General features: G+C 40.9%; 1 protein-coding gene across 1 annotated transcript in view; it reads right to left on the reverse strand.

Moving 5' to 3' along the window:
- Positions 1-26,088, reverse strand: part of bmp1a (bone morphogenetic protein 1a) — a 38,932-nt gene extending 12,844 nt beyond the window's left edge. The window contains exons 1-7 of the mRNA XM_007563480.2: positions 25,252-26,088; positions 13,484-13,597; positions 9,615-9,740; positions 9,195-9,312; positions 6,968-7,146; positions 6,575-6,680; positions 236-360 (exon numbers count right to left, since the gene is read on the reverse strand). Coding sequence (XP_007563542.1) covers positions 236-360; positions 6,575-6,680; positions 6,968-7,146; positions 9,195-9,312; positions 9,615-9,740; positions 13,484-13,597; positions 25,252-25,396 — 913 coding nt within the window. The 5' untranslated portion in view covers positions 25,397-26,088. The remainder of the gene's footprint in view (positions 1-235; positions 361-6,574; positions 6,681-6,967; positions 7,147-9,194; positions 9,313-9,614; positions 9,741-13,483; positions 13,598-25,251) is intronic.
- Between the last annotated feature and the right edge of the window lie 199 nt (positions 26,089-26,287).

The raw sequence follows: 26,287 nt of genomic DNA on the forward strand, positions 1-26,287 counted from the left end.
GTTCTTTTTCATCTGTTTCGGGGAGAGGTTTCACCTCCCCCTCTTCTCATGGTTGTGTTTACACTCCTTCCATCCTGGGAGACTTATACAGTGTAGCCAAGGAGACACACCATTTAACAGTAGACGTGCACAGAGTTAGCAGCGTCAAGGGACAGCTACTATCAGGTTATAATGTGTAAGCATGGAAAACAAAATAAAGGCACACAGGAGGCAGGATCTGTTATTTTGACCTTACTCGAGCATTTGTAGAGTTTGCGTGCCTGTGCAATATCGCCCTTGCTAAGTCGGGTTCTCTGGCCGATGGGCGGTCGCACTCCGTTCACGTCGTAGCGTGGCAGGATGGTGTCCAGGAAGATGCCTCTGTTGTTTGGGGAGAAACAGAATGATGCCAAGAGATGCTTTTAACTCAAACAGGCAAGCACTTCATTCCAGCATACATGCACGAAACAAAAACACTAGCATGATTTATCTATAAAAATCATAATAATAATAATAATTGTCAAATTAAAAGTGCCATTCAAAACACATGAATTAAAAAAAATTAAATCACAGAATGCAGAAAATGGCTACAAAAAGGCACTAAAAGTGTAGAAGCCATGCAGTACTTAATTCGAGATGTACAGTAAGTAAAGCATGTTTAAGATTAGCATAATTTTTACCATTATTACAAGCTAATGAGCATAACTGACTAAGAATAACGATGTAAACAGGTGCAGCTGGGGATCACCAGCGTAAAAAAAAAGAAGGTGAAGGTTGGGATAATAAAAAGAAGGGGCCCTAAAACACAGCTCTGGAGGACACCACTGACAGCTGGTGAAGAAAAAATTAAACCAGGCTTGTAAGGAATCAATCACACTTCATACATTGTGCAAATTATGAATTTTGTATATGAAAACATATTGCTCTGAGATAAGATTCACATGTTGGTATTCCATCTGAGTTCGCATTTTAGAGCTAAAAAAATACTTGGAAACACTTCATTTGATGGGTTGTGAATAAGCATGTCATGACACCATCATAAACATGACGTAACACCCGTCATGCACATGAAAGTCTTCATGAATATTTATGACTGTTGTCATAAAGTGTCATTTGGTAAATCATGACACTTTTAATACAAAGTTGCCATTATTCAAAATGTCTTTGTTATGATAACTTGTCACTAACCAAGAAATCATGATCTGACATAAATTTGTTATAACAGTATTACTGATTAAACTTTAAAAATTATGTAGCTTTATGTTATTTAAGCTAAATAACAAGTGGACATTCTCAGTTTTTTTTTAATTATCATTATTAAATGTCTACCTTATGTGTTTTTGTGATCTACAAAATTTTGCTGGAAGACAAGCCAGGGTTTCTTTGAGTTTTCAAACTTTCTACTTTTTCAGACGTATCAGTCAATTTCTGAGTGCTTGAATTTTAGCCATAGAGACAAAATATCACATTATTCCACAGTGGTGAGGCTGCAAGTATGGAAACTACAAAAGATCACAGACCATAAGGAAAGACTAGTAATGAATGAACTGATGGCTGAAGAGAAGGAAGAATTGATGGATGGATGGACAAAAAGAATGATATGAAATTCCACTTGCATCTTTTTTAATGATTTTTTTCCCCCTCCAGTTTATAACAGACTAGTTGGAGCAGCTTTGTGCATACAAACATCTATCACATGGTGGAAGAAAGAGGGAGTAAAGACTGGAAAAGAAATATTTTCTGCTACTCTTTTTTTTTTTGTCCAGACTTTTCCACACTAATCAAGAGTAGAAGAGGGACTAAGCTGTTTGTCACAGAGATAAAAAAAAAAAACAAAAACAAAAAAAAAACATCCCTAGATCGTTCCAAACGTACGTCTGGGCCTACACCAGGAACCTCTTCAGAGTTACTGAATGACCGTACGGAACAACATGAGCTTTGCGTACAATTCACTTTCTTCCTTTATGCAGATCATAAAACTGATCTGTTTGGGTGTCTGTTAGCTTAAAAAATGTATACTAGAACAGTTTGTGCGGGAAATAAACGTTCTCTGAGATTCAACTGCTGTAACTTGACAGTTTGATAGTTTATCATCTTCATTTTTCCAAGTTTTGGCCAGGAGAGGCCTGGCACGCTGACCGTTCCCATGGCGACATGCCTACCAACGCCAGGCATGTGCAAACAGAGCAGCCTTTGGACTCTGCCTGCCTGACTGTCTGTGAGTCTCCAGGAGCCTGTTAGCTGGCTACTGATAAAAAAAAAGAGAAAAGGGACGCCACTCAACCAGTGTCAGAACAAATAATGGGAGCACTGGCTGATCTCTATTTGAGTTGGCACTGGTCCATCCTCCTGTCCTGAAAAATAAAATAAAAAAATATCGGATGGGGGAAACACAGGGGCTATGGGTCGGAGACTAGAGTGTAGACAAAACGCGTGAGATCAGCCCTGATCGTCCCCAGGAGACAAGGCAAAACATCAAGACGAGCCATGAAATCTTCCGAACAACACCCGCAGGCAGAAACTCTGGCTTCCCACGGTGATTTACTGTAAAACACTGTGCAAACACGCCGGCTAACAATAAGGCAGCACAGAATGACACTGGCAAAGGTAAATCAGCCAATCAGCACTTCAGAAAAAGTGCCTGGAATGACTTGAGAAAAGCTAACAGGGTGTGCTATTACAGCGGTGTGAAACGTTCCCCAACAGAGGCAATCGTTCTCTGATTCCTAAGCACTCTTATTGATTGGCATGGCCCCATGAATTAGAGCAGGAACGAAGTTACACTGGAAACCGAGCAGGGGTGGATTACCTCACAAAAGCAACAGATTGGCTCTGTTTGGCAGAAAGCTGGAGGGTATTCTGCAAACCTGGAAGATTAAGAGGTTAAATCCAGGTCTTGACCCACGAGTGACTTGGAGTGCAGAGAGTGAATACGGAATCAAATCTTTCACCAAATACCGCCTTTCACAAAAGTTGCTATAAAATTGGGCGGTTTTCCTCTATTTCACTACCAAGGATTCAAATTAACAACAACAACAACAAAAAAAATCAAACTTCTCAAAACAATATCCATATTTCACTGCTAATCTGCATGAACTAAATACTTAACCTGCATGTGGAGGCAAGGGGGCCAGACAGGAATTTCTGTACGTTGGCCTACATCCAGCCTCAGCGTCTGTTTAGACAAAGATTCGCTCTCCACTTCCCAGAATCCATTTGCCACAAGAGCACAGCACTAGATGTGGGAAGAGGCCACAACAGCGAAAGGGTAAACCCAAAGAGGCTATGATGTGGAGTATATGTACAGCGAGGGCTGAGCAGGAGAAGCCAACAGCTGCTTCTTATATCAGACGGAGGAAGCGCTGATCATCGTCTGGGCTGCGTCTTTTTGCTTTGCCGCCGGTCTTGCTTGAAATTTCGAGATCAGATTAGAAATGCTATGATGAACAGAGGTGCTGGCACTTTTCTGAAATTGCCCGCGTTTACTGAAGAAGCACAGTTTAAGCCCTCGACCTTCATTTGAAGTTAGAATATCGCAGCTTGTACATGGCAATGCTGCAAGAAGTCGTTGTGCAAAAGGGTGTGTTTATAATTACATTAATGAATCATTGGTTGAGTGAGAGCCAGCCTCTCTGCAGAGGTCCGGTTTGGCTTCGCCGTCACCCAGCTGGTAAGTTAAAATGTGTGAAAAACCTTAAAATAAATTAATCTTTTATGGTGGCAGCTTAACCTCTTGATGAAAAACTTAACCTTTAATTTGAAACTTTTAAGAAGCGGGGGCTGGGGGGAATCATGAGTAAGGAACTTGTTTTATTAAAATCATCTAGTTAACACTTCATAGCAGCCTTTATTGAATATTTTCTCCACTTTCTTTTTGGAGCTACTAGAAAACTTGGGTTTCTATAAATTTTAAAAGGTTGTGGCAGGCAGACAAAGACAGATCAGCAATCTCTCTTTCTCTCCCTCTCTCTCTCTCTCTCTCTCTCTGTATGTGTCTGGCAAACCATGTTTGTGCTGATTTCTGTGTTTGTTTTGGGTAATTATTTTTGCTGAAAGACCAAATGCTGGACCAGTTCCAGTTTTTCTTGGGCAGAGCCAACAGAAAGGAATTGCGTGCCAAAGGGTTCATGGTGCTAAACACCATAAGAGGGATGCCATTAACAACGGAGGTGAAAGACGCCCACAGCATCAGAAATCCTCTACCGTACTTAATAATGAACATGAGGGACTTTCCGACATATTTATCCATTGCTTCTTACAAAACAAACCAAGAGTGTTTATAAGAAGTAAGGAGGTAATTCGGCCGTCTGATTCATCCGTGTTGCAACAGGAACAAATCTGTACCAGGGAACCGGTGCACCATCGGTCTAGTGGTTGTAATGGAGATTGGGTGAACCAAGGTGCCACTCTTTGCTGTAGTTCTCCAACCAATAATCTTTCTAGATTTGCTTACCTCCCTGACCATCTTTCTGACCGTCTGTGGTGGCAGGATAAACACGGCTGTTCCTGTCTGTCACAGCTCTAGTTGTTTCAGTCTTTTTAATTATTGCTCTGGTTGTATATATGAACAAGTTTAGGAGGGTGGCCTGATGGTTGACACACAACTTAATTTTTTCTCTACTGAAGAGTTGCTAGAAGAAGCATATTTATAACACAGTAAAACATGGAGTCATGAGTAGCTAATTCAGCTCTTATACAATCCCATTAATTTAAAAAGGAAAAGTATAAACTGCAAAAAGTTTATTGTGAAGGAATTGTTAGGAGAGCTAAGGGACAAAATAATAATAAAAAGAAAATCCTCCAGCCTCTCCAAAAAAAGAAAAACATTTCTTATTTTTTTAACAACCAAAAAAAAAACAAAAAATGAGTGAGATGATGCTACTTTGAACACTCCTGTGAGAAATGACAGCAGGACATCTTGCTCAGTTGTAGGTTTCAACAGAGAGCCAGGAATGAGGTTAACTTGGTAAAATCCAAGATTTCAGTAACACTCCTCCAGAATCCGGCTGACGTATTGAAATCATCAATTGTAATCCACGATGCACACATTCAGAACCAGGTGGAAGCAACTTTAGCCAATAAACTTCAATGAACTTCCTCCACTTCTGCAGACGAATGTGTCCGGTTTAATAACTTGCACCCCGTCTGCTTTTAATGCGTTTCCCTTATAACACCTGAGTGTTTCAAAGGTGCCGAAGCGCTTTGCAGCAAATGCTGCCGAAATGAGTTCCTATGCAACCATCCGATTCATCATGAAGGCCTGTTTAAAGAGCTTCCAGGACCATAAAGAGGTGTTTTATGGGACAGGAGCAGAGCTTTAACAAGAAGCTTCATACCACCATGAAAGAGGTGTAAAGACATGTTGCTATGATGAAACAGAGCTGCTGCTCACCTGAATCAGCTATCAAGAACAGAACAGCAGAAAATCCTGATTTTCCCAAAATTAATAAAAAAAAAACAGCAGAAAATCCTGATTTTCCCAAAATTAATAATAAAAAAAAAAGAATTACAATGATAAAAAAAAACCCAAAAAAACTGATTTATCACCCAGCTCTAACTAGTCACGCACTACGCAAATCAGACTAATATGGAAAATTAGTCAGAAGAAAGCCAAGAGATGTTTGCGGTTTTCAACAAGCCGTAAAGGTGAGTAAGCAAGCTTGAGGAAGAAGATGAAGGTGACCTAAATCCAAAACACTCCGTCCTCACTGTGAAAACAATGTAGTGGCAGCAACGTGCACTACATTGTATGCGAGGTATTGTTTAGAAGCTGCTCAGAGTTGATTTGAAGGTGATGGTAAAAAGTTTGAGATTGGGATGGAGCTTCACGTTCCAGGAGTTGTAATGTGAAAAAGCACTAAAAAAAGTTCAAGGGTGTGAAAACTTTTGTCAAGCACAAAAGTTTTCACAAAACAGGGAAAACTTGGAAGTTTTCCCTGTTTTGGGAAGTGGTAAATGGATCCAGACAAATCCAGTTTCTCATTAAATTTCACTTTAACCTATGTGCTTGTAATTCCAGACATGTATGCAACTTGAGTTTGTCAAAATACTGAATGAATCACATTAGTGTTCTCCCATAGGAACTGCAGCGTAAAGACAAAAAGGTCAAAAAGCGGATTCAGAAACAGAGTGGGATCCTTGTTTCACATCGAAAGGTTTTTAACATCCTCTACTTAGATTCAAAGATATTTTTTTCTTCCCAACACTCTAGTTTATTACATGAAGTAAGGCAGAGAAGCAAACACTCAGATCCAAACCGACTTTGAAGAAACAAAGGGGGCTTTTTTTTGAAAAAGCAGGATTACCTCAAAAAATGTGTTTTGCTCGTGATTTATTACTAGAGAAGAACAGAGAGTTCCATTATTGTCTTTTCCCAAGATTTGGGAATTTTGCCAGATTACTCAGCAGTAGCCTGTGGACACAGAGCTGGTGCGTTACAGATCGAGACAAGTCTTTCAGCAATATGCGCTGAAATGGAAAACAGGGCACTGGGTTAAAAGCGTAGAGCTGAGCGGAGAAACCGCTCAGTCTGACTTTATCTGAGACCAATATTCGTGCTTGAGTCATAGGGGGACGGACTTCGCCTGGCGCCTACCTGGAGAACGTGTTCCTAGCGTAATGCATGATGCTATCAAAGTCATAGACTTCTCCCAAAGAGTCCACCTCTCCTGACTCCATCTTCAAGAAGTTATACTCCTGCCCTGAGAGAGAGAGAGAGGGAGAGAGAGAGAGAAAAAAAATAAGAGTTATGAAACAGAGTCAGACTGTAAATCAGTAAGTGTGTCAAAGGTGAGATCACTTTTATATGTGCCAAAACAGATCTAAGAACACATATGTAAAGATGTAAAACTCCTGCAAATCTCTACGCATTTTTTCTTCTGTTCTGTTTTGCAACTTGGTTCACTCTCTCTACGTATGGAAAAATAGGAGATGGGGATTTTGTGAGAGACTGTGGGGACATTCCTAGGCGAGGTCCGTGCTCCTCTACCTGGCTGGATGTTGTCCCTGATGATGCTGACGTGTTCGTCTCTATCAGGACGCGTGTGTTCGTGCCAGAAGCCAATGACGTGTCCCAGCTCGTGCACCACAATGCCAAATTTGTCACAGTTTTTACCAATGGATATGGCCTGGGGGCCTCCTCCTCGGCGACCCACGTAGGAGCAGCATCTATGAATCATCACACACACACACACACACACACACACACACACACACACACAAGCCAAGACAAACATTAAAATACCAGACTCTATGCTTCAGGGATAAAATAATTATTAACGAGTTGAATGGATACCAGGAGAAACAAAAGGATCGTGTCTCTAACAGCTCAGACGTTTGCTACTTCTGTTCACCACTGTGCAAATGGATGAACTTCTACATACTTTCTTTCCAAGCAGGAATGGGGAAAATAAGAAGCTGTCACTGTAAAACGCCTTGAAGCAAATGCACATCAGTTTCATGTTTTGACTCCTCTGGGAAAGCTGTCCACGACATTTCTGAGTGAGCTTTTCTTCATGTCGTACCATTGTTCCTGAGGCCAATTTCATTTCTGAGGTCAGACACTGATGTTGGACAAGATCACCAGTTTCCAATCCAATTCATCCCATAGGTATTCTATGGAGGTCGGGGCTCAGTCAAGTTCCTCCACACCAAACCCATTCTTCTATTACTTTATGGACCTTGCAATCATGTTGGAGCAGGAAGAGGTCAACCTCAAAGTGTTCCCACAAAGTCAGGTGCATAAAATTGTTCAAAATGTGCCACTGCATCCAATGCTCTGTGTTGCATTAGCTATTATAAGGCTCGGCTGCAGCTGCTCTCATTACACGAAGCTCTCTATGAAGATGGTTCTGGGGCTAATCTTAAAGCCAAAAGGAGTTCAGCGGTCTGCAGCTTTTAAGTCACCAGAAAGTTGCTGTCCGCAGGCATCCGCAAGCCCTGTGATTTTACAGGACTTTCCACTTCATGGTTGAGTTGCTGTCTTACATTTTGCTACAATACCACTAATAGTTGACTGTGGAATATTTAGTAGAGAGGAAATTTCAATTCTGAATCCAAAAGCTCCAGAAAGTCTGAAGAATTACTGCTCAGGCCCCATTTAGAAGATTACCAGGCAGTCTGGCTGCTTAGAAGCAAAGTATGAAGAAATGAAGGATAACACAAGACATTTACTCTGTAATGACTTCAATGAAAGTTGATTAGGAACAGCTCAACAACCTCCGGGTAAGGTGACCCATCATGCATGCACACAGGTATGACACTCATTCATCTGCCTGAGAAATAAAAATTAAAAAAATTTGAGCGTGGCACCAGAACCTGGTGAGAGAGAGACAGAGTTCCTCTCACGGCTCTCCACCTCACCATGACATGAAAGGTTCACTGTGGGAGTCTGCAGGACAGGCACACATATCGTGGCTCAGAGGGCCAGACAGCCGCTCTCTAATTACTGCAAGCCAGCCCGGGCTCTCTTGAGACACGCCTTGAACTTTGCACAGGACAGATGGGGGCCTGCTGAATATGCAGCAGAGTCGAGCTTTCCCACTGCTAACCGCTGCTGCCTGCGGATAATGTCATCCTTGTTGCTTAAAAGGCCAGCTAGCAGGTTAAAAATGGCAACTCGTAGTCAGCTGGTAAAGTTCAGTTTCAGGAGCTGCATCTGCTCTTATTTGGACTGTTGATGTTGAATGATAAAAATCAGTCCAAAGAGGCGGATGGCTTAATGGCTTGTGGGCTGAGGTTGCCCTAAGCCTCTTTTGCTAAAAATATGGTATGTTTTAAAAGACTTAATGAGAAAATAATCATCAGGAAACCAAAAAAAAAGAAAAAACCCTTGTGTGTCTAAACAGATCGCCAGCAGTCGCATAGCAACAACACAATAAGCACCTCCCCTGAGAAAAGGAAAAGCGCTGACAGGACATGTCCTCCTTCTGCTCCGTCCTGAACGCCATGAATGACACAGAGACACTCAGCAAGTCCTGAAGTTCAATGAAGAGGCACCGGAAATTCCTGCTCACTGAAAGGACTGTCACTTTCAGAGCCGTCAGTGGGCTAAACAGCACCTCCCTGACTGCAGACAGGGGAAGCGACGAGGCTGCTGAGCAGGAGACAAGGAGGAGTACTCGCGTGCAAAAATAATTAGCTGTGCATACCGAATACTTGCAGCATGAGCATTGTTAAGTTCCTACATGAGCAAGCCGAAAACCCCACTGACTCACCCGCATGGACGGTAAGTGAAGACAATATAGCTCTCCTCCTGGGTCCTCTCTATAAAGGTCACGCAGGTGTGCTTCTCCCAGTGCCGCATGGCTTGGCGGAAAATAGCCCGCTGGCTGCCTGAAAAGGACCACAGAGGGGTTGAGAAAACACAGTTGAACGAACAAAGACCGTTTCCAACTGAGAAATTGTTGACCAATATCGGTAAGCACTCTTCAGTGTGGATGCTGCTACTGACTGCAGACTCAAAAGTATCTACTTTTAGCATGAATGAGATGTTTAAGTGAAGTCAGAAGATGCTCAAAGGCTTTAAAAAACCAGAGGTACTCTACTCACAAATATTATTTTCAGGTTTTTTTTTATGTTATTATGCTATATTTTAAACAGATACAGAACATAGCAAGTCAGTTGTTGTTGCCTACCACTGAAGTTGCCACTGATGACATAGGGGATGACCCCCTCAGGCCAAACGCGCTCCGGTCTGGAGGTGGCAGCCCTTTTCCTGCGCTGTGCAGCCTGTCTGTTTGGATCACTGCTACTGACCGAATCTGTAGATTTAAACAAAACAAGACAACAATCCTTCGATTAATTGAACCAGCAAAAACTAGCCAACACTTTCCATAGAGACAATAGTGAAAGTTTATTGAGCATTTACTCAAAGAGACTCTTTGAACCTTTGATGCTTTCAAGCTCCATAATTAGTCTTCATTTTAAATTCTGACTTTTACTTAATTAAAGAGGCATGTTCTTCAAACAGCATTGTTCCTCCTTTCGCACGCACCCTTCTTTATGTTAATATGAGAGAAGGCAAATTAATTTCACCATTTTAATGTCACTCAACCAGAGACGAACGTTACCATGGAGACCGAGCCCCAACCTAAAAACGAAGATTAACAAAAGAAACATTTCTTTTCTGATTCGATCTGTGTATAAGGTCTATCCAGAAAATATTCACAGCGCTTCACATTTTCCACGTTTTGTTATGTTGCAGCCTTAAACCAAATTGTGCAAAATACCTCATTATGACAATGTGGACATTTTTTATTGCATATTTTGCAAATTTAATAAAAACATGAAAGCAAAAAAAAAAGAGAAAAAAAAATCTAATTTACATAAGTATTCACAGCGATATACTTTGATCCAACTTTGGCAGCAATTTCAGCCTCAAATTTTTTTTAGTAGCGTCCACTAAGCTTAGCACACCTAGCTTCAGGCAGTTTCACCTTTTCCTCTCTGGCGTCATGAGGACGGATGGGAAACTCCCTGGCATAACTAAGCTTAAAGTAATAATTTATTATTGACTACATGTTTCGTCTGGTTGGAAGTAATGTTAATGTTCTGAAGTGACCCACTTCTCTTCCCACTTCACTTGAGTCTCAGGGAAACTATGAAGGGCACTAAAGATTAAGGTAATGGAAAAGAGGCCTCACAACCTCAAAACTAACATTTTCAAAGCATCACAAAAAAAATAAAAAAAATTGTCCTGCAATTTTGAAAAATAAAAAATAACCAACTTACACAATTTTTCAAGGTGTTTATATATAGATATATATATATATATGTGTGTGTGTGTGTGTGTGTGTGTGTGTGTGTGTAAATGCAAAAAAAACCCAAAAAACAAGACACTTTCTTTTTCAAAGTAATGTTTCTTTTACATTGTTGTACAGAGTGTCAAGAGCAGAGATTTCTTTTCAGAAACAAACTTCTTGGTTGAATTAAAATAAGCCAGGGTTATGATGGAATAGATTAGGTCCAAGCACATTAATGGCACTGGCCTAGTCAAATTCCAGACCTAAGAGCTAACACGTCTGCAAAGAAAAAGGGAACAATTTCCAGTCTGTGAATGACCTAATTTAGTAGAGACATCCTCCAAAATATTTAATTGTAGCAGAAACCAGTACCTTATATTTATTAGAAAAAAAACAACTTTAAAAACCTTGAGTCATTTCACAATTACGCATTGTTTTGCGTTTGTCATAAAATCCCAGCGTAATGGACTGAAGATGTGGTCGTAATGTGGAAAAATTGAAGAGAATGTGTGATTATGTTTGGTTTTTTAGTCCTAAAAGAGCAAATTAAAAAATATATATTTTAAAAGTTGACTCTGATTAACCTTCATGGGAAAACACATTGTTGAAACAGAAGAAAAAATAAAAAAAAGAAGCAGTAAATCTGTGTAGGAGGGGAAACTGATGGGAGTCTGATGAGCAAGACTGAAAAACTGCTGAGAAAGCCAATTACATCATTTCTTCCCATCCTAGAGTTGTTGATAAAAAGAGATCATTTTAACGAGTGACACAAACGCCCATTTGTCTCTTATTTTTTTTCTCATCCACCACAAAATCAAAGCAGTCACTGTTGATTAAATCTCCACAAAGGTCTGGGTCATCCCTTGTGAGATTGTTAATTTGTAGCAGCAGCTTTAGAAGCACTATGAAACTCTTGATTTCCTTTCAATTTGACTTGTCCTTTACACAATCTGTAAAGGACAAATCTATTCTGCTGCAGCTCAGTCTGCAGAAATCCATGCTGGCCGCCTGGTGAGAACAATTAGCACGTTCACTTGTGCACACGTTGTGGAAAAATGTTGACAACAGGCAAATCATCTCAGTTCTCTGATAAAACATGCAGAGACAAAGCATGCACAAAAAACAATTACAATAGCTGATTTTTATCATTATTATTATTATTATATTATTGTTATTAATACTATTATTATATACAACTGATGAAGCGTGAAATCCATTTCGTACATATCCTTTATGCATTTGGTGTCAGAAACACAGAAAATTGTTCCCCAAATTTCACTTAGTCTTACAAAATAATTCAGGCTGTTTGAACTTGTTTACATCCTACTACATTACATCCACATACATTTCAAAATGTCAACACATGGTGGGCTTCCTTAGTCTGTCAATTATACAGAAGAAAATTAGGGCCCCTAGGGAGAAAAAAAAAAGTTTTCTGACTTTTTTTTTCTCAGAATTCTGATTTTTGATATCAGAAAACTCTGAGATTATAACCATCATTCTGAGTTTAAAGTGGCTCCAATTCTATTCTGTATATTCTGTACAGTTTAGATGGACAACCCTGGATTTCATTTAAACTCACATGCACATCACACTTTCTGCATTAATAAATAACCCTTTCCTTCCATTTCAGACTGATGCAGTGCTGTATGTTGGTCTGTTGCATGACATTCCACTTTAAAGTATGGAGAAGTTGTAGGGACATTAGTACTGTAGACAGTAAAATGGCTAATGCTAACAGCAACCCACGAAACATTACTGTAACAAAATGCTGCTCCCAGATTTTGATGTATTTTATGAAAAACTGCAGCTGATAGGCGCTCATTCTGAAAATTAGAGTAGCTTTTCACTACATAAAAATGAAATGTGCTGTGACTAACCAGCTCCAGTGCGTACGGACAGTCTGTCTCCGCTCCAGTTCTGTGACTGAGGGATTCCCATTCACACCACAAATCAACCCTCAAGGTAATATTTTAAGATGTTGCAATATATTCTTAATCTTTCAACGAGTCCCTCTCGCTCTACATGCCTGTTAGCAAAATCAAAAGCAGCAAACTAGCCCTGTTCAAACACAGACGCCGACTTGGACACACTTGTTGGTTCCTGTTCGCCTGGATCTTACAGAGCAACAAAGCCTCTGGTCTGCTTTGACTCACAGCTGTTATTTTTTTATTCAGCTCCACAAAGCCCTGCAATTATTCTTAAACTTCATCTTAGAGGTGTAGCAATGTGTGCCGATAACCCGTCTTTAGGCACATTTAAAGAGGGCTTAAAACGCACACACACAGTCGTGTTTTCATCACTTGTGGGGACTTCACATTGGCTTCCATTAATTTCTACAGCCTAACTCTTACCATAATCCTATCCTTAACCATCACATATCTAACCCTTACCTTAACCTTTACCCTAAATCTAACCATCACAGACCTAACCACTAACCCAAAAACAACAATTTCCATCATGGGGACCAAGAAAATGTCCCACCAGGAACAATGGTCCCCATGACCCCACATAGTAGACAGAAATAGGTTCCCATAAGGATATAAAAACCTGGCACACACGCGCGCGCCCATGGCTGCAGGGTGGAGAGGATCCGAGTGGCTTGACAGATGCAGCATGATGTCCTCAGACAACACAATGCCACAGGCAGAAACCAGCAATGTAGCAATTATGGTCATTTCACACAATTTGATTTAGAGCAGTGATCCCAAACATAGTTGCCATTTTGTCTCTTTAGTCCAGTGGGTTCTTACTGTCATTACCTGCATCTGTGTGATTTATGGTCTGGACGGTTCTCTGAGCCAAATCGATGATTCGGTCCACCTTAAAAGATTTCAAGTCCTCTTCATCCAAAGCAATGTCTCCCAGAAAGGCAGCTGAAACAGACAAACAGAATCGGGGTTAACACAGAGCGAGGCATCACTCAGTCACTTCAGATCGAGCAGGCTGCATGCAGTCCAGGCACACAGATGAGAATATACACTTTTCTTTATTTGACTCAGTTCTGTTTATGCTTTCCTTGCAGAGAAATAAAATTAGAGCTGCGGGTCAGCAGTGTGTTGCTTTGGTTTCCAGGGCAGCCGTACCTCGGTTCAGCTACAGGAAGAAAAGAGAGCAACATTTTACACGCCATGTGAATTGCATTGCTTTCTGAAACACTGGAGCTGAAACTCAGCTTAGATGTTAACCAGCAAACAAATAACATTATATCTTCAAACACCTTAGCTTGGTGAAGAAGAAGCACCAGAATCAGGTACAGTCAGATATTTTGGACAAACTTAAATGTTTCAGACGATTGAGCAAATATTAAAAATCAGACGGAGACAACCTGAGTAAACCCAAAAGCAAATAACCGATTTTACATTTCAGGAAAACAAAAATCTAATAAAAGCAATCTCTCCGTGTGCAAGAAAGTAATTTCCCCCAACTGGTTGCGACACCCTTGTAGTGTGTTTGAGAGATCTAGATAAGATACCTTCTGGTCTACTCTTTGCAGAATTGTTTACATTAAGCCACATTTGAAGGTTTTGAGCACAAACAAGTTGTTTAAGTGATGATGCAGAATTTCTGTTGGATTTAAATCCAGACTTTGACTAGACCACTACAAAACCTTTATTTTGTTGTGTTTTTTTGTTCTGTTAATGAGCCATCCAGAGATGGACTTCCTGAAGTCCTTCGGATCGTCATCCTGCTGAATAAGCATAACTTGAGCTTAAGGTGATAAACTAATGGCTGGACTTTTTCATGGTTTCTGAGGCAAGTGAGGCCTGGATGGTTTCAGATGCTGTTCTGGGTTCTTCCTAAATAAACCGTCATTGTGTTCTTGGGGTAATTTTGGTCAGTCGACACCCCTAAGAAGGTTCTCCACTGTCCTACAGTTTCTTGATAATGGTCTTCAGGAGTCAAAAGGCTACAGAAAAGGCTTGGTGACTTTTTCCAGACTGACAGACGCTGATGCATTTGTTTCTTATAGTTCTTGAATTTCTTCAACACTAGTTTTTCTTGAAACTCCACAGGAAGTGTGTTTAAAATCTTTTATCCTACTTCATGTTTCAAGGATTTTACTTAAGTGACTTGATGATTCAACAGATTTTAGTTAATGATTTAATGATCAGATTTGATTTACCGTGCTAGTGAAACTGCACAGTAAAGTGGTTCATTACAGTAAGGTCAAGATTTAACAAAAGGATGCTTGATTATCTGAAGCATTTTCTAAGGAGAAACAACCCCAAGAAAATCTGTAAGTGGGGAAATCGTTTTTCTCGGCACTATGTGGAACAATGACGTGCTGACACTGCCTCCTTGGAAGAATATGGGGCACCTTGAACGGGTAGCAGCTCTTTAATTAGGCCAAGGAGGTGGAAAATAACCAAACAGTCCCACTTTATGAGGAATGTGAGCTATTAGATTTCCTACTAAGCGCTCCTTTGCTAGAAGCCTTCGCCACAGAGACCGGGTGCTCAAGTTTACAGGCTTTTAACAGCAGCGTGTTTTGAGGATTTATGGCTCAGTTTGTACGCAGGAGTTTGGTTTGAGAAGGTGGGGGAGTTTTCTCTAGGAACGTGGAAAGGGGAGGAAGGGCGGAGGCAGGCGATTCATTTCTAAAAAGGAGATGACATCTAGCAGGGAAGAAATTGGTGGAAAGAGACACATCCCCTCTGCCCACAGCACGGTTCTGAATAGGAAAGGCAGATGTGCAGCAAAGTGGAAAATGACAGGCCTCTGCATGCCTGTTTGGTCGGTCAGTTTGGCGGAAAGCCAGAAAAACCCAGGGGTGCAATTAAATTTGGGTTAATGAGGTGCTCTTTGGTAGTGGTTCTAATCATATTGTCGCCCTTACACAAGCTTTCTCCACTGCTAAACACACACATGTGGACAATTTATTGTATTTGGTTAATTTTTAGTAGGGATACTGCTATGAAGTCTTAGTTTTATTCAATATCTTGCCTCGTAGTATAGATGCTGCCTCTGCTAACAGTAGAGAAGTCCTGAATCAAAACTGAAAACAAATTGATTACAAAATCATCCCCCATTTAAATGTCAGAGAATTTCTCCCTAACCTTTTCTTTTATTTATTTTACATTAGAATACAGTTGGTTGTTGGATTTACTGACTGAAAATTGTAGGAGTTTTGATGTGTTTAATGAACAGACAGAAACTAAAATAAAAATCCAGACCTACCGCACATCAATCAACTGATTTTAGGAAAATTGGCCAATTCCAAACCCGGGCTGACTGATTAATGCCTTAGAATCCATGCATTTGCGAACTAAATCGTGCTCGACTATCTGCACATGGAGACACAGATGGTCCACGTCAAGAGAGGAAGAATGAAATGGAGAGAAAAATCTGGCTGAAGTCCCTTTTAACCGAAGAATTGTGATGAAAACTTTCTGGAATCAACTTTGTTCAATGCAAACGACTTCCAGCCACCCTGCAAGCTACATAGGATGTAGCGCATAACGAAAGGATAAGAGGTTAATGACAGCAATAAGAAAAGGCGCAAGACGGGGCACGTATGGAGGACAGGTCTGAATTCCTGAGGTCCAGTGGTTCAAAGAACAGTAAATGACCAAATATGAGAGACAAACCTGACTGCAGGCAGCCAGCTCTCATAGAGAGCCATCTGCAAAAAAAAAAAACTGATATAGAGAAGCTACCAGATGTTATTCTACAAAGGACGGATGGGGTCCTTGCAGAATTTTTTTTTTTTTTTATCTTAAAGTCCTTTATTTTGATTCCAAGAAAAGCTGAAATGAACAGAGAGTACCAGAGCTGCACGTGTAGAGAAGAAGTCTCTGAAATACTGTTGAACAGTATTCAATGAAGTGATTAAATAAGGAACCATATGGAGTTTTTTTTTTCCCCCTAAGAGATTTGTGTTATCACACATTATTCAATAGATTAATTATTCAATAGCATTTATAGCTGCTAGTATTTGCTACCAGCTTTGCACACTCAGAGCCACAACTATTTATCATTTCTTTGGGAAAGCTCAGTCAGACTGGAAGGAGAGCATCTGTGAACAGCAATCTTCAAGTCTTGCAACGGATTCCCAATTGGATTTAGGTCTGGACTTTGACTGAGCCACTCAGCTTTTCTCATAGAACTTCAGCTTCATCCATCTTCCCATCAACGATTACCAACTTTTCTGTCTCAGCTGAAGAAAAACATCCCCACAGCATGATGCTGCCACCACCATGTGTCATTGTACTGAAGGTGTGTTAGGAGCGTTTGCTTCTGCGGCACACAGTATTTTGAGTGAAGCCTAACAAGTTTAAGTTTGGCCTCGTCTGAACTGATCAAATTCCTCACCATGTTATCTCTGTACACTACTTGACTCAGTCCAGTCTGCTTTTAAAAAAATTGGATCACATATTTATTAAGAGTAGCCTGTAGTGGCCTACATTGAAGCCAATTGATGAATTTTCCATCTCTCGTCACCCTGGCACTCTGATGTCCAAAACAAAAACAATCAAAATAAACAGATACTGCTAAGAAAATATAAAAGAGTACATCTTTAATGTATGATGACATCTCTGGCTTCTAGGTCATCATATTTTAATTTTCAAAAGAAATGAAGTTATTCAGAATTGTATTCCAAGTATGAGATGGAGGATGAGAAAACGTAGCTCCACTAAAAGCACTTTAAAATCACCTACTGGCTCGTGGCAAACAGCAAACGAGACTTTAGATTTTAACTTTCAGCAGCTCCTCGACAGCGACCTTAGCACCATTGGCTCTTTATTTGATTAATGCACTACTTCTCCTTCACAATTACGTGGCACTTTGTGTTGGTTTAACACATGAACTCCTCCCCCCCATAAAATACAGTAATACAACAGAATGAGATTTGAAATTGAAGGGATATAAAAGGGACATATATAAAATACTTTTGCAAGCTCTGTCCAAATAAAGCACAAGCTTTCACCGCAAGGTGAATGGTTCTACCGGTGATGAAGAGACTGACGTGAATGCAAACTTAAACAGAAAGTGTGATAATGTACAGCCCGGTTAACACTGAGGGCCCATTTCCCCCGGGTGCAGTGGTCGTCGTAGAGACGGCGCTGCAGGTTTCCGGAAAAAAAAAACAACAAAAAAAAAAACTCACAGGGATTATGAATTAATCCCCTTGTCTCCTGGCTTTAATTATCCACAGACACATGGTTTCAGGAATCTTTTTGTTCTCGGTGCAGGGTTGGGATTGAGGCCAGGCTGTGGAGAAATGCGATAAACTAGATACAGGGGCCGTGTAATAACGTGAAGCGCAAACACAATGACACTGCTGTGTCGCACCGTAGATTATAACCAAGCTAATGTGGCAGATGGCAAGTGATCACAGGAGAGTGCAGAGCTGGATCCCTTTCCAAACATTATTCATCACGTAGATGTCACCAGCTGTGGATATAAAAATGATAATACGTGTACACTGTAATTAGGAAAACAGCAGAAGGGTGGAAGTTCTTCTTTAGAGGAGGGAATTTAGATTATGCAAAACCAAAGTCCACCAGTGTTTTTATTTATTTTATTTTTGTTCATCTAAACCACCATAATCCCGCTCATCTCCGTCTGCTTCACCACAGCCAGAAGGATTACCCATCAGAACTCAATCATATTAATCCCATTGATTTGTGTAATGCCCTTTCCTTGACCTCCGGGCCATCAGACGCTCCAGGACCGTTCCCATAAATCTCCATCAGGGGAATCACGCACCGGGACATCTGCTGCGGAAACCTGCACCAACATCAATACTAAGCCGCTATAGACACTAAATATCGGCCTATATTTGGATGAGCAGCTCCTTTGGGAGGCAGGGCTTATGGGGCCCGGAGGGGGAAGGGGGGGGGACAGTTGGATGGCATTTTCCCAGAACCGACGGAAACCCTAAATGCATCACAATGCAATGGCGCCGCCTTTCACTGCTCATGTTTGGAAACAAACGCAGCGATTTGAATTCCTATAGAGGCCGACAGCGTATTGCGTTTGGGTGATTACCATGTGATGACAGGGTGAGTATCACTCATTTGATCTTGAGGGGTTCACCAGGAGGTCTTTGTTTGCCGCTTACCTGAAGGTTTTGTGAACTTTTCACACAACAAAACTTGCAAAGCATAACTTTCTCGAGGCAAACTTTCTCAGGAGCAACGCAACTCTAACTTGGATATGATGGATTGTTTCATGCAGGGCTGCTGTCGTGTTAAGCCGGTACCTCTCTCCTCTGTAAAAACAACACCAGCTGTTATTTCTGCAAAGAATGCTTACCTTGACATTTCCTAACACCACAATTTGAGCTTGAGGCGGGAGAGCAAAAGAAAAAAAAGAAAAGAAAATCTGTGTAACCACACAGCTCATTTTTAAAAGGTAGCTGTGGTATAATTAGAAGAGAGTGGCTCCAGCAAAGTCACAGACATCAGCTGGAGAGTGAAGTAATTATTCTCTAATAAAGCCCAACGCCTCAGCAACCGCAGCTGGAGCTACTGTCACCACACGGCAGCTTCCATCTGACAAAATAAAGAGCGGCTTCAGTTAAAAGGGCGCACAGCAAGAGGCTGCCTCACCTTTAACACTTCACACTCCATCAAGCCCATTAGCAGATTGGATTCCCCAGCTCATTTTCACCGCCGCTGCTGATTACTGATACATTCCGCTGCCGGTCGAACTCCCGCCAACGATTCATCAGCCTGCCAATCATTTGTCGCACACTATCCGAGGTCGTCTGCAGGGATGAATAATTCAGCATGACCTTTTTAGAGATTTTCCTCTAAACCTGGTTTCGCAATTACGGGTTATGAAGCTAACAAGTGCATATTTGCAAAGCATTAAGAGGGAAGAGAGCAAATCTAAAGTAAATTTTTAATCTGGTCTTTGAATCAAACAAGTACACTGAGCAGGCATTCTCAAAGCCCTTCAATTAGTACACCAAAAGCTGTTGTTGCCACTTCGGCTCCACACCCAGACTTGGTATTAGCGTTATGCAAGATTAGTTATTGCTTAGCTCTGACGACAAACATATCGTTCTAACTAATGCACTGAGACCGTGCCGATGGATCAGCTCCCTAATCACCCGAAGGGGTCCTGTCATGTAAAGACAAAAAACCCTCAACACTCAGCTTGGGCTCAGCTACAGAGTCTGCATTCCATGATAAAAGAAAAGCATCTGCTTAAGTGTTGCTTAAAGGCCCAATCCTGCAGCAGTCCAGGAGAACAGAGATCCATCACCCTGCCAGAGCCTGACAGGATGGAAGGAGCTGGATAACAAGCAGCATCTGTCTCCAGCTGCCATTTTTTCCCCCAAAGATCTAAATAAGGACATAAGACATAAAGCTATTGGGGAACAGAATGTGGGGTATGTGGACATCGCCAACTCGTCTATCTCTGGACGCGCAAGACAGACGATCATCTCTATCAGAAAATATTGTAACGTTTTTCCACTAAGCACCAGTTTCTATGTTTTAATTATCACATACTTTTCAAAGCATAACATTTCAGTTTAAGTAAGTAGGATGGTTCTTTTTTTTTTTTTTTTGTCCTGACACTGGTGAGGCTTCATCATGTTAATACCACCAGAGGTCTGCAGCAACTTTTGGATGAATCCCCGCTCCAGCACACCTGAGTGGAATGAACATTTAATGAGCAGGTCTTTGCAAAACTTGCTGACATGTCATGGAGGTAATTCTGTCTTTTGACTCATACCCTATATTAGCCCATTAAAAGCTCCACCCTATTCATAAACTCCCTTTACCCTTAATCTGAAAGGTATTCTGCTTTTCTCAGCAATATGCATTTGGGAATTTGGATGATTTTCTGTCTGAGTATAGGACACAGTTTTTTATTTATTTGTTGTTGACTTCATTTTTGCTTGTTTGTTTTTTTAAGAGATGCACCAAGATATTAGCCATGTATCGCAATTGAACAATTTTACGCTCCATTAGACCTGATCGGTGATTGGCCAACACAGATACTTTCTCTGGCAATTGTGCAAAATGCTAATGTAAGTTGCTATAGACAGTCGAAGTTATTAACGGTGTGGATAGTGAATAATTAATAACTAATTACAATGGAAAAGTTGCTTAAGGCTCTTCCATATTCCCAATAAATCAATTTAACAATTTCTTTCAATCTAGGGTTGCAAGAACAGCAACCCTAGATCAGAGCCTTTCTTGTCTCAAACGTTAGCTTGGACCCAGCTGTTTCTTATTTTGAAATTATCGTGTAGAAAACATTTCAAGTTGCGCAAAAAAGCTATAACTTGTCAAACAAAAAGAGCAAAGAATGTATTTGAAAATGCTTTTCAGATGGTTTTAATTTGCACAGATACCTTTGTCCCACAACCTGCAGGATTTTGCTTTTGTGTGCAGATTTCCAGCGATGGAGAGAGACACAGCTCCATAACTTTGGCTAGTTTTTGAAAACAATATTTTATCTTACTATAGAAATTTGAGTTTTATAATAGATTAAATCGCAGCTGTCACTGCAATACACCAGTGGCTGCGTGGATGGAATACTGGATAGGCGAATACATTTCAAGTGCCATGCATTCAAGCTCTGCATGTTAACAATACATTTGAACAATTGGATGAACCCTGAGTGCCCTTCATACCAAATCCTCGGGTCTATTTTAATATCTGTGATGATTGAGCTCATGTTACTGTGATGCAGGAGCAAAGAAAAGTCAGGAAAACACAGGTTAATTATATCTTAACACTGGCAGGTAGTTTTTTTTTTAATCTGAAAGCAAAAAAATAATTGTTTTTTTGTAATTTAGTGTTCTTCGTGAGAAAGTGGAATCGGGGAAAAAATGTTACTGCCAGGTGAGAGATTAAAATACTTTTTAAATGAATGGTTTGCAATTGGTCACAACACCCTTCCACTAATCCTGCAACTTCATCCTTTTGAATTTCTTCAAATTTATTGGGACTCGAAAGAGGAAAGCAAACACTTTGCCATATTTTAAGCCTAAAGCAGGAACCTAGAGTCTGTGTATGTGCACTTCCCCTGTATCAGCCATGCTATTTAAACAATCATCAAAGCTTTCCACAGATAACAAAATTTATCGTTTATGACCAGCAGTGAATGGCGGTAGGAATGACATAAGTTCTGTCTGAAAGGAAAGGCTTGAACCTGCCAGGATCCCTCATGAATGGCATATACTCACCTCACCTGAGCTGGCATGGCAGAGTGTGGCTGGCCTTGCAAGTCCTTGGCACAAGGTGAATGACTGTCTGTGTGAAGTGCTTTAGCCAATCAGAGAACAGAGCTTGAGGCTTGTGGAAAAAAAAAAAGAAAAAATCCCTTGCACGAGCGAGGGATGGGATTGTGAGGTTGACCTGTCTGTGGCTCCAGCCACGGCGGCACAGAGGCTCCGATGCACAGGCTCAGCCAGCCTGGAACCTTAAGTATATTACGATGTCTGCGCTTTGAATTGAGACTTAAGTCAAACCACCGAGACCCGGCCGATTATCATCTGAGCAGAAAAACACAACGAGCATGTCTGCTTCTCATCCATTTTTAATTGTGAAAGTGAGTGGGTCTATAATAGAGCCTTGTTAGAGTCTTAAATGACTTCCTGGGACACGGCCAAGTTGTGAATTCAGCAAAAAACAAGGCATTTTCCACTGGTTTTAGACCTACATTGATTCAATAAGTTTACTCTTAATGCTCCGCTTGCTTCAGTCAGTGCATCTCTCCATCATGATGGAGATGCAATGACAAGTTGGTAGTTTTAATATTAGGAAATATAATCCTTTCTACTTTGATCTGACAAGCTAGCATTTCTCCATATTATTAGCCATTTACCGCTCAATTCATATTTATTCATTCATTTCTCCAAAAGATACAGTTCCTCCAGAAATACACATGTCTTCCTCTGCATCTCTTTCCAGTCTGACCTGGTTGGAAAATCTCCAAGAGGTGATTAAGATGTGCTATGATCAAATATCAAGGAGGCATTCAGAGGCCTGAACTGCCTTAGCTTCATTCAATTAGCTTATTTCAACGAGTAGAAGCAGCATCCCCTTTTGACAGAGAGGAGCGGAGGCTCTATTCTGAGCTCCAAACCTGATCTCTAAGGCTGAAGACCCCAAAGTTCAAGACAGAATAGCTCTAATCTATAGTCTGACAAAACGGGATTAACTATCCACAACACATGTATGAATGTTTTAAATCTCAGTTTCAAAATTGCAAGAAGTTTCTATTGAGTGCCAGGCTGAGCTGTGTTTTTTTTCTGGCTGTGTAGAATAACGCAGCACTGTCCCTCCCCAAGTGTTGCTGTACACTGATGGTCAGCTGGATGAAAGAAGGCTACAACACTTTAATCGCTGTTTGAGAAAATTCCTATTCTTGAAAAACAAGGATGGTCGAGAATCTGAAAGAGAATTACCAATCACTATTATTAAGGTAATGTTTAAAAGCTACTGGTTGTATGCAAAGTAACCAACTGCTTGCTGAATAGAAAGACTAATTTAACCAGCTAATGTCGCCCCTGCATATCAGTGTTAGTTTCTAAAGAGCAAAATGCCAAAAGGTTATAATATTCAGAAAAAATAAATACTTGAAATCTGCTACCATATATTTTTTTTATTTAAGTTTGTGCAACTAAATCAAAATAATACATAAACGGAACACATAACCCGAAGTTCATTATGTAACCTTATTTTTGCAGCATTTTTGTTTTGTTTTGTTTTGTTTTTTTAAATAAAATCATTAGATTTTGTATTACTCAAGGTTATCTCATCTCCTCATAGTCATGGCTTACTTTAGATAAATAGCCACTGCAAAAAACTAAAAATATTCCAGGAGCAAACTTGAATCCTTATGCATCAGCTAATTTACACAACAATTAGTGAAAAGCTGGTCCCCCACCTCCCCTGAATGTAGCATTTCCCTAAGTGGGAGGATTGCAACATGAAATGCTGACCCCTAGTCACAGAGAGCGATCAAATAGACCGAGTACAGCGAGGTGAGACAAATGGGAAAAATAGAAGAGGAAAGAAAAAAAATCAATAATCCAAGAATGGCCACCTTGCACACGCTGTTCTGGATGAGTGCTGGAAAATAGACTGTCTGAGGCGGGAGGAGCTTCGGTCAAGGGTCGGAAGAGATGGACGGACTAAGTTTATATGGGCGACCATCTTCTAACCACCTGCCTGCAGGCGCGCCCTGAGGAAGACCGTGAAAAACAACTGCAGTATGGCGAAATGACGGTCTGGACAAACTGAGCTGTAATTGATGATAAAGTCCTTGCCAAGGTAAACAGCAGTCACGTCTAGTGATCGTGTAGTGGGAATGTCCCTGCTGAGACACAGAGTTGGAACATCAACAATTAGTCCTAAACTAAATCAGAGAAGAAAAAAAAAAATCAACACTCATCACAGAGAGCATCATGCGCAAGTGTCCGATGAATCTGATCTTCGGATGACTCAACATAAACAAAGTAGACGCAGGAAGCAACAACTTAATGACTTGAACATGACACACCGATCAACTGGAGTCTGACCTTTGTCGTGTTTACACACAGTTGCAATAGTTCTAAAAAGTTTTACATCCAGCATATGTTCTTGGGCAGATAGGAACGATTTAAAAAAAAGAAGAAGAAAAAAAAAAACAAAACAATTGGGTAACCGAGTTGGCAGCATGAAATGTGCTGAGCTGACACATAAAAAAAAAAAAAAAAATTAATTCCCAACTGGGAAGTGCTTCCAGGACATCAGAGGTCATTTTCAACTGAAGCCAGCTCTCTGTATCCGTAACCTGAATACTTTTACCAGATGGAAAACACAATCTGCTCAAACTCCCCCCGAAGGGATTTGGCAAGACAGTGAGTTCAGATTACAAAAAAAAAAATAAGGAGAGAGAAAAAAGCTTACAATGGCATCTCGGGTATCTTTAGGACAATTCAATGGTCCGTCTGCTGGAAGTAGAAGACAAACATGTTTATACTGTGGTGTGCGAGCTAAGAGAATTATGTGTGCATAATATTTAAGCTCCACTGTACTCTGTTTTTTCCCCTCCTCCACTTTTTTTAGAGGCTGTGTGAAACAGGCGGCGGGGAAAAAAAGACTATTTGTCCAGAAAAAAGGGGGGTGGGGGTTTGAAAGGGAGATGAAGTTTTAATATAAAAGTCCAGAAATCACCAGATTTTTAAACAGATCAAGAACCATAAACTGTAAACTCTAGAAGATCTTGACATTTCTCAGAGATAAAGCAGCAACTTTTCAACTAGCACTGAAAACAAAAACTTTTCATGGCTCTGCAGATGAAATTTGAACTCTTTTCAGAAAAAAAAAAAATGTTTTCATCCTTCCCGATGGTTTCATCCGACTATTTCAAACTGCAGAAACTATGCCATTCACAAAACAATTGCACACAATGTTCTCGAGATCCTGCTAAAAACTACATCCACTGCTGTCATCTCCACTAAAAGCGTTTTCCTGCTCGGTCTGTGCGAGCGGCATGTTTCTACCTTCTCTCAAATGAGGAAAATCTCGCCAAAAACGTACAACACCAAACAGAGAGAGGGACGAAATCTCACCAGCTTTACAGGGATCCTTGTAGTCGATCGCCTCTGATGTGGCACTGGGTTCCACATAGTAGCCCGGATCAATCGCCTCCAAATCGATCGCCAATATCACGCCGAGACATGATAGAAGAAACAAACACCTCGCCGAGAGATCCATGTTTGTGGTGGGGGGGAGACGGCGAAAGGCGAGGGATAAAGGTAGAGGAAGAGAGAGGGACAGAGGGAAAGACAGAGAGAGAAGAGTGAGTGAGAAACAGACACAGTGAGAGAGAAAAATGGGAGGTTTTTTTTTCTTCTTTTTTTTCAGGGGGGGAACGAGATCCCGCCGGGGGGCGGGTTTTAAATCCAGCCCTCTCTCCGGTGTCTTCTTGGCTCTGGGGGCAGTGATTTCTCTCCTCCAGCTGGAGCTGCGGGTTACCGCCTGAGAAACTTTGATGATATAGCAGCAGCTCCACCGGGGCAATGAAAAAGCTCCTTCAGTCGGTGATGCCCGGCTGCATTTTTATTGCTACTTTCTTAGTCCATCTGGGAGCCTCGACGAGCGCATAACGGTGGTTCTCATTTTTATAACCATCAACAGCGGTTGCCTCGGAAAACCTTTAATTTAGGTCAACAGGAACAAGCTGAAGTAAATTATATCCAGCTAATGAATGATTTATGGGCTTTGCTCTGACGGCATTTGGTTTTTAAAAGTGTCAAATATCTCAGAGTTGCAATTCCAAGGTCTCACGTCCTTGAATTAAAGTTTTGGTTAAACTCAGCTCCGTCTGCCTTGTTTACTTCCGCACACGATGCGCACTAGGTTCATCCTCGCACGTGCGCCAGCTGTCCCTCACGCTGCCTCACGCACGCGCTCAGACTGCTTGACCTTCGAGGCATTTTTGAAGAATGCAATTAGCGCGCCACCTGTTGGTGTTTTATTAAAACAAATAAACGACGAATTATGAAAAATAAGGTATGCTGTTAATTTATGCAACTTTACTGCCAACTACCTTTATTTTTGGTGTTTCTTTTATGACATAGCAAATACTACACACATGGTTGGCTG

This window comes from Poecilia formosa, unplaced genomic scaffold, assembly GCF_000485575.1.
Source record: "Poecilia formosa unplaced genomic scaffold, Poecilia_formosa-5.1.2 Scaffold5, whole genome shotgun sequence".
In the NCBI taxonomy this organism is placed as follows: domain Eukaryota; kingdom Metazoa; phylum Chordata; class Actinopteri; order Cyprinodontiformes; family Poeciliidae; genus Poecilia; species Poecilia formosa.